This window comes from Engraulis encrasicolus, chromosome 24, assembly GCF_034702125.1.
Source record: "Engraulis encrasicolus isolate BLACKSEA-1 chromosome 24, IST_EnEncr_1.0, whole genome shotgun sequence".
Classification (NCBI taxonomy): Eukaryota; Metazoa; Chordata; class Actinopteri; order Clupeiformes; family Engraulidae; genus Engraulis; species Engraulis encrasicolus.
In genome coordinates, this window is record NC_085880.1 from 27,848,744 (window position 1) to 27,860,265 (window position 11,522).

General features: G+C 41.8%; 1 protein-coding gene across 2 annotated transcripts in view; it reads right to left on the reverse strand.

Annotated features, from left to right (window-relative positions):
* Positions 1-1,832: 1,832 nt before the first annotated feature.
* kcnma1a (potassium large conductance calcium-activated channel, subfamily M, alpha member 1a) overlaps positions 1,833-11,522 on the reverse strand; it is a 218,536-nt gene continuing 208,846 nt past the window's right edge. For both annotated transcript variants that reach the window (XM_063191344.1, XM_063191346.1), the window contains exons 25-28: positions 10,228-10,422; positions 9,766-9,884; positions 9,054-9,275; positions 1,833-4,916 (exon numbers count right to left, since the gene is read on the reverse strand). In XM_063191344.1, the coding sequence (XP_063047414.1) occupies positions 4,895-4,916; positions 9,054-9,275; positions 9,766-9,884; positions 10,228-10,422 (558 nt within the window). In that variant the 3' untranslated portion in view covers positions 1,833-4,894. The remainder of the gene's footprint in view (positions 4,917-9,053; positions 9,276-9,765; positions 9,885-10,227; positions 10,423-11,522) is intronic.

Consider the following 11,522-nt stretch of genomic DNA (forward strand, 5'->3'; position numbering starts at 1 on the left):
ATTAAGTTCAACTGAAATGCTATGTAACATTCTCTAGTGACTAGTCTAGTCTCTATATAACGATCTCAAACTGTATTCTGGGACAATGAATTTAATGCTTAAGTAATGTTCCATTGTGGTGCCTGTTTTCCTATGATTTAACGCTGCAATGAAAGTGCTGCCTCTTAAAAAAAAAAAAAAAAAATAGCGTGTAGGGGGCGCTGAACTGAAAAATGACATCCAACACGTTTTTAGAACACAAATACATCCATTTTAATCTGAGAAAATACAAAAAGAAACCATGTACAATTTATGTACAACTTTTTGTACAAGACAGTATATTTATCAGCAGGTTTTTTTTTTTTGGACAGAGTCAGGTAGATCAAACTCAGCACCATCATGTCCTCCTAATTCCCTGTTAGATCATAAACTCCGTCCGTCCGTCGGTCTGTCTGTCCAATCCCTTCCCCTTCACGACTGCTCTGTGATGAGGATGCTCCAGAGGTCTGTAGTAACTGCTCACAGAATTATGAATGTTCAGATTTTTTTTCTTCACTTGGAACAGAAAAAAAAGTTACTCGACATCTAATAGCCAGATGCAAATTTTTAACCTTAAGACTTAAACCCCCCAACGTTATACTCATTTTTTTTTTTTTTAACTTATTTCAGTTTATATTACAATTTCCACCAAGTTTTTACTGTGTTTTTTTTTCATCTTTTACAGCAGAGAGGAAGTAACAGTAATGCAACATGACAAAAAATGTGATATTATATTCTTCCTCAGTCCTGGATATGCTTTCGTTGGAAAGTGGATGCAGTCTTTTCAGCAAATGGATAGGCGAATATACAATATACAAAGACCAAAAGAAAACTTGTTAAGTACAGAATCTGCATGATCCAGTCATTTAGCAAATGTGGTCTATCAAAAGAGGTCAACATCTAAAGAAAGAGTTTCATATGCATTAACTAAGAAATTTCTAGAAAGTGAATGCCACTTTTCGCGTCAGCGGGACTTAGGTTATTGGGGCTCCCTTTGGTCTAACTGCACTGCCTAGCACTACACTGGCACAGAGGCACTGAGGGCTTGGATGTTCTCTGTGCCAGTTCTCCATACAGCTACGCAAGCCACATTTCAACGCTCTCTCTCCTGCTCTATTTGCCAACGACTGGATCATACTGACCACTGCACTGCCCATGGCACTTTAGACTTCTTAGATGGGTTGGGTCTATGCAAATCCAATAAAAAAAAAAATCATGTCATGTCACCTCCTTTTTGACGGAAATGTTGTTAGGGGAAAGGGTTATAAGCCTGTTTTTTTGTCTGGTAGATTTTGATCAGGGTCACGTGATTTGGGGGAGATGGACTGCATGTTAGGGGGAGAGGGGATAGGTTCATTAACCATTTTTAGATGGGTCACCAAATGTTATTTGCCTGCTTTTGCACTCAACATCGTTAAATTAAATTTTGAGGATCTAAATATTTTTTCTGTAAACAAATTATAAGCTTTTGTGACAGTTTCAACACAAAACAATGAACATTGTGATGGTAACACAAAAGTGACAAAATGGAATGTAAACCCTGATATAAAGATTCACAAGAACATTTTAAATTAAGAATGTTCTCCCAGATAAACAGAAACTGGCACTTCCCAAAGGACTCAATTGTACACGACTTATGTTCACATATCTGAAGGAGGTATGCCAGGTGGGTTCAAACCTCTTGGCTATGTGTTTCTCCAAATTATGCATGTTGGGTGTTTACAACAAATAATATTCAACGTAAGAACAAATAACGTAAGATAAATTTGTATTCTTCCTTCAATGTGTTAATGAATGTCAAATTATTTAATGCCTTTTTGCGTCTTCTTCTTCTGCCTAGCAAGTATGTTATCGACAAATCCAATTATACGAACATTACTCATTAACATTATTCTTTAAAGAAATCTACTTGCTACAAAGTGTAACACCAGTGTAATCACAATTCAAATATTCACTTCAGGACAAAGTCAGATGAGACACAGCATCAACATGCTGTTTCCCAACGACAAACATTAAAGCTGAGATCATTTTGATTCAGACGAAAAGAAAAAAAATGTGGTCTAGAGTGGGCAGAATTTACACAACAGATTTAGACACCATGTATTATATATTTTTTTCTCCTCAAAAAATGGAACTATAAGTGATAAAATCTTTGTCTACAATCTTGTGGCTAATTCACTGTTAATGACTCAAAGGTGAATCTCAAACCATTATTTCGAAATACAGTTTGTTTCCAGAGAATTACAGTATATGCATATGCACATGACAACCATTCAGCAAATCAATCATTCCATTTCCCAAGGCCTAATTTAGGCCAAACATCATCGATAAAGCACTTCCTGTTTAGCCCTGTCAGCAGAGGAAGCCCAGTACGTATACCAGTAGACCAGTCCCACCCTCTCCTCTCCTCATACCCTTATGGAGTCCAGGCCTGGCTGTATAATTATTACTATTATTACTATCATTACTATTGTTATTATTATTATTATTATTATTAACTTTGTTTCACACTTTACATTATTGTTTACATAAAAGTCAGCCTGCAATGTTGTTTAAGTGAACCCCCCTTTGCTTAGGCAAATGTGACCTATTTTACAGTTTTAGATCCTCATAGTTATAGCCTGTATATTTATCATAAAGCTCTTGAGATGCCTCAAAGCATCCCACGTGGGATTCAGAGAAACGCTGCAAGGACACAAGAGAAGAGTTCCAGTTTGATTCCATGTATCTCTAATATGGCCTTCTTGTACTGTACATCAATTTCAATCTCTGTGAAGAAGTCTCTGCGTGTACCCTGTCTAGGGGTTAGGATCTATTTGATATGCCTTTACTGTGGTATAGATGCACTGTATTCAATATAACGCTAAAATTTAGAAATAAAGTTCTCTGATGTGTACAAAAATAAGTACAAAATGATTATGCTCATATGGATACAAAATAAGTATGCACGTATGTATACATCAGCCAGAAGACTTGAAACCATGTTCAAATTTCTGCAAATCCCCATTTTAACAGTTCTAGCATCACAACGTCATGGCTTCACGGGGGCGTTACTGGAGGTTCAGCTCTTAAGCACTTTTTGTTGGACTCTTCTGCAAGCAAGCGACATGGGTTACGCACAGTATCCCTAGTCAGTATTTGTGAGTGCTATTAGGCAGACTGTGATTGAGCTCCTTGTCTATTTTTTTGTTTTGGTTCTTTCATAGCTGTGGAAGGTGGTCAGGGAGAACATCCAAGCTCTTCGTTGCCTCCCTGCCCACCTCGTGCTAGGCAGCGGCTAACAGCCGAAGGGAGACCCGTTACATTGATGCCCACCTTTACGCAATAACGTGGCATTCTCTGTTCAATCCAATCAAGCGCATTCCTCTCGCATGGTATAGACATTTGAGACAGACACAAATGTCTTTATCGAGGGAAAAAAATATGTATTTTAGACTTCCGAGCTCAATCACAGTTAGGTTGCAGCTATGTTGCCCAAATCAGAGAGTGCATTCTCATGTGCCCTTAAGTACCCGTCAGGACAGTATGGCCATCAGGTGGCCATGACCATGAGCCTTGACCAAAACAACGCATGTCACATAGAAAGGCTTCCATACGAATAGACAGGCGATGGAAAGACGTCAACAGAATTAGTGCAGCAATGCCAAACATATTGCCAAGTATGGGTAAGTATGTTGAAAAAAAAACAAAAAACAAAGCCTCCAACTTCTTGCCGCACATTGCACGTCTGAGTACATGCAACCTGCAACCTGGACTGGCTATCTATTTTGAGGGGGGTGAAAATGGCATATGCACTCTCACCACTACTCCACATGTCCCAGACGAAGTTGAGTGCAGTTCCTGCTGAACTGTCATGTTTACTGGGCCCCAGCAGCACACCATGCGGCATAAAAGCTGGTTGACTTGTTCAGACTCTCCGCATCAGCTCTGCGAGATAAGATAGACGCAGATGCATGTAGTCTGTCAGGAGAAGATGTCGGTGGGGGGGGGGAGCTCCTTAACAGTGCTGTAGCGATCACAGGCTTATCACCCTGTCTAGCAAAGCTTTACTATGTACCATGGAGTTTGGTGAATTCAAATGAAGTTGACACAATTATTTCTTTTTTTTTTTTTTAAATCCTCTCCCAAACGACACAGATGGCTTGGGTTAAGTCTTTGATCATTGACTCGTTCATTAAATAACTTGACCACTATTAGTGCAAATAGAAAAAAAAGAAGCAGAGATGGGACATGTGACTGAGAAGGAAGCTGAGTTGGCCAATCGAGACGCGTTTGGTGAGATTTTTTCGGGTGGTGTATGGAGTGTTAGTTAACATGGCCGTCATCCCCCACAACTGAGAAGTCATAGAGTCTGGTCGCACACATGAGGTTGTGAGCTATTGCAACAGAACAGCAGAGGAAAGACTTTTGAACTGTCAAAGTAAATTCAAAAAGTGCTAAGGGGGCTGTACAATCCTTAATTGATTGTCAATTATATACATCTCTATGTATACATTTATAAATAAAATATTTTTTTCCCAAAAAAAGCATGGAAGTAACATGTAAAGATATACACAAAAGAGGTCCCTTCTGTTTGTTTGTTATTGTTATTTTTTCCTTCATTTCCTCGACTGTGTACGGCTGTGGTACAGAAGAAGCATTGCAATACCACTCGTCTCCAAACGCTTGCATCTCGGCTTGAAAAAAAAAAAAACTATGTCCCAACTTTCTCTCCAACGTGGCATCAGTGTACTGTACCCTGGAAACTCAGCATTCGTCTTCGACTTCTCTGATTGGTGGGATCAGGCTGCTAGTGGATTTGTACTGGTTGACTTGATTGGCCATGTGGGTGCTCATAGGCTTGATTTGAATGTTCCTCGGGTAGGCATTTTCAGGTTCATCTGTAAACCATTTCTTTTCTGTAGAGGAGGGAAAGGGAGGGATGAGGAGATGAAGGGAGAAGAAAATTCAGAGGAGAGGGGAGATGGAAGAAAAGATCAAATCAATCAACAAAATCCGGATCGTTGTGCAAACAGCATTTAAAGAACATCTGCGACAACGACACGTCACCTTTTTGAAACACCTTTGATCGCAAGACATTATAGAACATTGTGGTTCACGTTCATTTTTAAAAAAAATATATATGAAATAAAATGACAAAGCTATACACGATTTACTCTGGGCCTCGACAGCAGGGGTGCGTTTCTCGAAAGTGTAGTTGTTAGCCAGTTAGCAACTTGGGTAGTTGTCAATGGGAAATTGCATTGCAAACAACAAAGTAGCTAACATAGTTAGCAACTATGGTTTCGAGAAATACACCCCAGAGTTGTTAACTTTATATTATGTATATCAAGGGAATCTGCATCCAGGGGATGGGGGTAGGCACATATGGAGCAGGTGTTTTCTGCCAGCAACTGTCCATAGCCTCATTTCTGAAGTCGCCCCAGCCCCCCACACCCACCTCCACCACCCACACCACCACCCCATCACACACACACACACACACACACACACACACACACACACACACACACACACACACACACACACACACACACACACACACACACACACACACACACACACACACACACACACACACACACACACACACACACACACACACACACTTGAACATGTAATTTGAACTTGAGATGTGCAGCACACCTCAACAGAGTGTCAGGCTGGTGAGGCAGGCAGCCGGTGACTGGGGCTGTGACTGCTGTGGGGCTCTGTGTGTGTGTGTGTGTGTGCGTACGTGTGTGTGTGTGCGCGCGTGTGTGTGTGCGTGCGTGCGTGCGTGCCTGTGTGTGTGTGCGCATGTGTGTGTGCATGCGTGCGTGCGTGCGTGTGTGTGTCGTTTGATGTATGTGAGCCACTGCCTGGGGTGGTGTGAGGTGTCAGCCAGCCGCCACCTACCCCCTAACTCCCCTGACTCCCCCTACGCCCACCTGCTCCCCCCCTGCTCCCCTGAGTTCTGCCATGATATGGCCACTGCTGGATCACACCCAAGGCCTAAGGAGGGGGATTTGGAGGTGTACCCATGACAACCCTGCACCCCCAGCCCAAGACTCTCCCTCCAAACTCAGCAATTTACAATCTCACGCTTGGCCTTCTTTTTTATATAGTTGGAGAAAATTGGTAGTGAGGTAGAGGGCGATGTCTCCCCCCACACCCCACCCCACTTCCCTTTCCTAACTCGTCCACTTTAACTTGAGTGGGATGTGACAAGCTTCACATTTTGTGCAACTTTCATCACCTACAGATTGGCAGGGTTCCATATTAACACACACATGCACACATGCACACACACACACACACACACACACACACACACACACACACACACACACACACACACACACACACACACACACACACACACACACACACACACACACACACACACACACACACAGGCTGTAGACTAGTACAGAGTGTAGATTTACATAAATAATCAGGGTGCATGGTGGATATACGGTACAGGGCAGGTGGTTTCCCCCCAAGTTTCATAGAATTTCAAAGTACAGCAACAGCAGCAAACACACAGACCTCTCACACAATGCATTTTGGTTTTCTCATATCGGGTTAACAGAAAGGGAAGGGGATGAAACTTTAAAAAAAAGAGGTGTCTTTTTCATAAAGAGCAAAAAATATACATCGTATGGCCTGATATAAAGGTAGAGGAGGGTAACAGAATTAATCAAAAGGAAGAGGGATGGGCATCCGCATGCAGAGCTGAAGGGTGATCCTGAGCATGGCACTGGGTGGGGGGGGCAGGACTGGCAGCCATTTTGCTTTCCACTTTAAAAGCAAAACTTAAAAAAAGGAGGCATGACTTAGTTTGCTTTTTTTTAAAAAGAAAAGGAAAGAAAGAAAGATTTCTCCTTCATAACAGTGCTCCAAAAAGGACAGAGTTATGCTCTTTAAAAACCCCACAATAGGTGCTGGTGTCATGCAGAATCATTAACTTGCATACCTTGGCCCCCTCTATTCATCCTTGTTGCACTTTAGAAAACAAAAAGTGAGCTACGTAAGTTTTAAAGGCAAATGACAAGTCTCAAACACAATCACTGAAATGAGCAACATATTCTTATGATGTATAATGAGAGTGCATTTATATTACACATATTAATGCTCCACAACCCTACCCTTAATACATTTAAATGTATGTGTGCCTGTCTGAAGCTACATAGAAAAGTATTTGGCTACAACTTGGATAACATGGCAAATAATTATGAAATTAACTAATGTTGAACAATTACTTTGCTTTGCGAATGAATGGTGGCAAATATTATAGTATCATGTTATAGTACAGCTGTATGTACAATTTTTCTTTCGTCTTGATTTACTATTAAATCACGAGTTTTGTTGTGGCTTTGTTTTTCCATTCATTTTGGAATCAATTCAATTGACTTGCATTACTTTAAATGTATGTGATACATGGTGCCGCAGCCATAGTACATTGGTGAGCATTGTCCCGGGTACTTTTATTGAAGTCTCCATTGTGCTGTTGGTTTACAGTACAGCAAATTATTAAATGTTTGGACTGACAGCTAAGATATTTTCAAGGCAAAGATGTCTGAAAGAGAATTTTGAGTTAACTGCTAAATTATTACAGATGCTAATATTAGCCTACTAGAAAAAGATCTACTGTAATATTACGAATTACATATCTAGCAACTGTTTTTTTCTGAAAGCTGATGGTTTGTGTGACTATTGGTATACTAAAGTAAAATGAAACTAAAAGTAAGCAGTGTAATTAATAAAAAACATGAACATGCAAACTTCTGCAAACACACACAAGACTAACAGATGTGAATGAGTGAACACAGAAGAAGCAAGATGTCCCGTGTTATCTGTTGTGCATAATTTGGCCAGTTCTGAAGTCAATTGTATTAGATTAGTGGACAAACTGTTTCTAGTTACATTAAAAGACAATTATATGATACACTTTATAAATACCACATACACTTAACATATACACAAATACATATTTGCATATTAGCCATATACAAATATTGGTATTGAAACAAACAAAGGGAGTTCAATGGGTACATAAGGTCCTCTGTGACATTCACAATAACACAATCTTTGGACGTGTTAGGTTTTTTTTGTCAATCACATTGGGCAGCTTTTTTAAGCTTGAAACTCAAAATGGCAAATAATACCCAAATCCACAAAAAAATATGGCAATTTCTCCTGACCTAAATATGTACAGCGTCCAGTTGTCTGTACAGCATGAGTGCACAGGACAGGTCTGTGACAATTCAAGGAGCTGTGCAATGGAGAGGGGACAGGAATCAGTGTGGGTGTTGCTTAGCAATGACTGTTATGTTCCATGTCACATCAGAGCACAGGGGGAAACGCATGCAAATGACAGTTGGTGCAAACACACAAACCCATGACAATTCCAAGCACGAAAAAAGAAATAAACAACACCATCACCACAATACTCAAAGACACTCAGGGGTGGACAGAAACTGTACTGAGACCTGGCATGGGGACACTTCACAGAACACACATACACAAACACACACACACACACACAAACGCCATCAAACACACAAACTCACAAATGCCGTCAGACACACACACTCACAAATGCTGTCAAATATAGGCTACACACACACAGACACACACACACAAACACACACACAAACACACACACACACACACACACACACACACACACACACACACACACACACACACACACACACAAACACACACACAAACACACACACACACACACACACACACACACACACACACACACACACACACACACACACACACACACACACACACACACACACAAAAACAAAGGGAAACACATCACACCCACACCTACACCCACACACTACTACAAGAGTCACCGAACAGCACAACACGCCACTCCACTCCACTCCACTACACAGCACTGCACATCACATCACAGCACAGCACATCACAGCACAGCACAGCACAACACAGCATAGCACAGCAGAATGGAGGGCTGGCCAAGAGTGCCCCTGCCCTGTCGAGGCTACGGTGGTGGTGGTGTGTCCCCTTACTTCTGTTTGTCGCGGGCCTCGCGGGCCTTGCTGCGGCTCTGGCGGTTGGCGGTGGGGATGGAGTGCACCGAGGAGCTCTTCTTGCTGGAGGAATGAGAGGAGTGGGAGGAGTGGGACAGGCTGGTCCGCGACTGCCCGGCGTTGTGGTCAAACTGCATCAGGCAGAAGATCAAGTCCGACGGCACCAGCTCGAACTCGTAGGGCGGGTTCGTGATGACGTACCTGCGCGACAGCACCTAGCACGTTAGTCACATTCTTCTTCACATCTTCTTTTTTTCAATATATTTTTTGTGTGGCTTTTTAGCCTATATTTTTTACAGGACAGTGGAGGAGAGACAGGAAACGAGTGGAGAGAGAGAGACAGGGAAGGACCGGCAAATGACCCGGGCTGGATTTTTTGGATCAGAATCAGAATCGTTTGTACTGAGTGACCATTTGGGCACACAAGGAATTTGTCTCCGGTACCTCTCGACGCAATATCCAATATGTATTAGTATACTATACACACCTATCACTGAAATGATAAATGTAGGACAATATTCCCTGACAATTTATTTTAAACTATCCTCTTGATCAGTGTACCAAGGTACACTTCATGAATTCTGAATTGTCTTGATAGCTGCAGGGTCCACCAGGGCCAAAATACAAAGAGTTTTAAAGACAACAAGGGATGAGTGAAGAAGAAAAAAAATGATTATTTTGATGAGCTCACCGTTTGGTGCATGTGCTGGGTGCGCTTATATGTGCGTCTCGTAGTCTGTAGATCCCAAAGCACAGCATGTTGTATGTTTTTAGCGCTTTACAAAACAAGTCCCCATAGCATCCACCATCCTGAAAGTGAATGATAACAAGACAGAATTGTTTTTACCAAAACAAATGAAAATTGCAGTGCAAAATGATTATGCAAACATCTTGGAACAATAAAACCAATATGGATTTTTACACAATAGACACGTCAACATCAACATCAACATCAACAGTGTAATTATTCAAATTGTGACTGTGATAACATTCTATCCACTGGAATAGGGGCAATAAATGATTCTCTGTTTTTCCCCTGCTTTTAGCTATATCACTCAACCCCTTTTCAAACAGATCCCTACTCCTTAATTCTGGGTTCCTTTATTTCAGATGTCCCACAGATATACAGATATCCTTTCAAACATCCACTCACCCCCAAGTCTGCGAAGGGCCCGTCATAGAGGGCCAGCTGGGCGACCCGACACCTGTCGCGGTTGGCCAGGGTCTGCGGCGTGCTGTAGCCGCCTCGCAGTGCGTTCTCCTCCGCCAGCAGCGCCTCCAGCTCCGGCGTGGCCCCGCCCGTCACCAGCGTCCGGATGAGGGTCAGGATGTTGTCGTTGAAGTACGTCTGTGGGATGAGAGAATCAGACGAGTATCTATGAGTAAGATGTCAAGTTGGGGGATGCATCTTGCACACTACACATTGAGCATGATTGGGATATCCCTGCTTGTAAGTGGCATGGTTTCTATGGTATGGTAAATGGTTTCTGTCAAAACTGTTATCTGGCCCACTTGGATCCAAACCAGGCCTTTGGCTTGGACGGTTACAACAAAGAACAGGCTCGTTGGTATGAATGACAGTCAGACCACTTCCACTATCCTAGAGATGGTCACACCATCAAAATAATACGTTGGGGAAAATGTACAATATTAACTTATTTTGCACACATGTACAAAAGAATGAATTGTGCAAACATGCCATGTCAACCGACCTTTTCCAAATCTATAAGCTTGATGCAACTGGATTCATTAGTTTACAATCTAGTGCCACATATTTCATATGACCTGGTTTTACCAGTCCAATTCAACCAGGTGATCTCCTGGTTAAATGGGTAAAACCAGGTTATTTGGCATGTGTAGCATTGCAAGCAAATGGATTGTAGCAAATTTATCCAGTTTGCCCATCACTTTCATTAATCCTGTGCAGTGACACTGTACGGCAGTATGCGTTTCACTTTTTGGAGGGGTTGCATGCCGTGTAAGCAGGCCCGATGTAAGGGCTGAATGTAAGTAGGCCTGTTGACTTCTTCAAGTTTTTCAATTTTCTCTACAACCCGTGAGAGACTATATAACTTCCAGTGATATTGATGCAGTAGCCCTCTCATTTATTCAACATATAATTTACACCATCTGAATAGCATTCCTTTTGTTGGGAAAATCTGATATGTTTACATTAAATAAGACTGATGTGCTGTATAACACACATGTACATATAGCAGCCTGACGCAGAATTTAACAAAAAAAATGTGGTCAGTGTGAGATACTTCACGTGTCATGAAAAGAGACACTTCTGTGTAGCCTAGGCAGCCCCATGCCTCCTTCATGAACAACAGTAATGTCCAGGATTTTGATTAAGTCTGAACTCCCCCTGACCTCCCCTTCCATATAACCTTATGTGTCAGCTCTCGCACACCCCTCACCACAGTCTCTCCCAACCTGCTTTAAAAA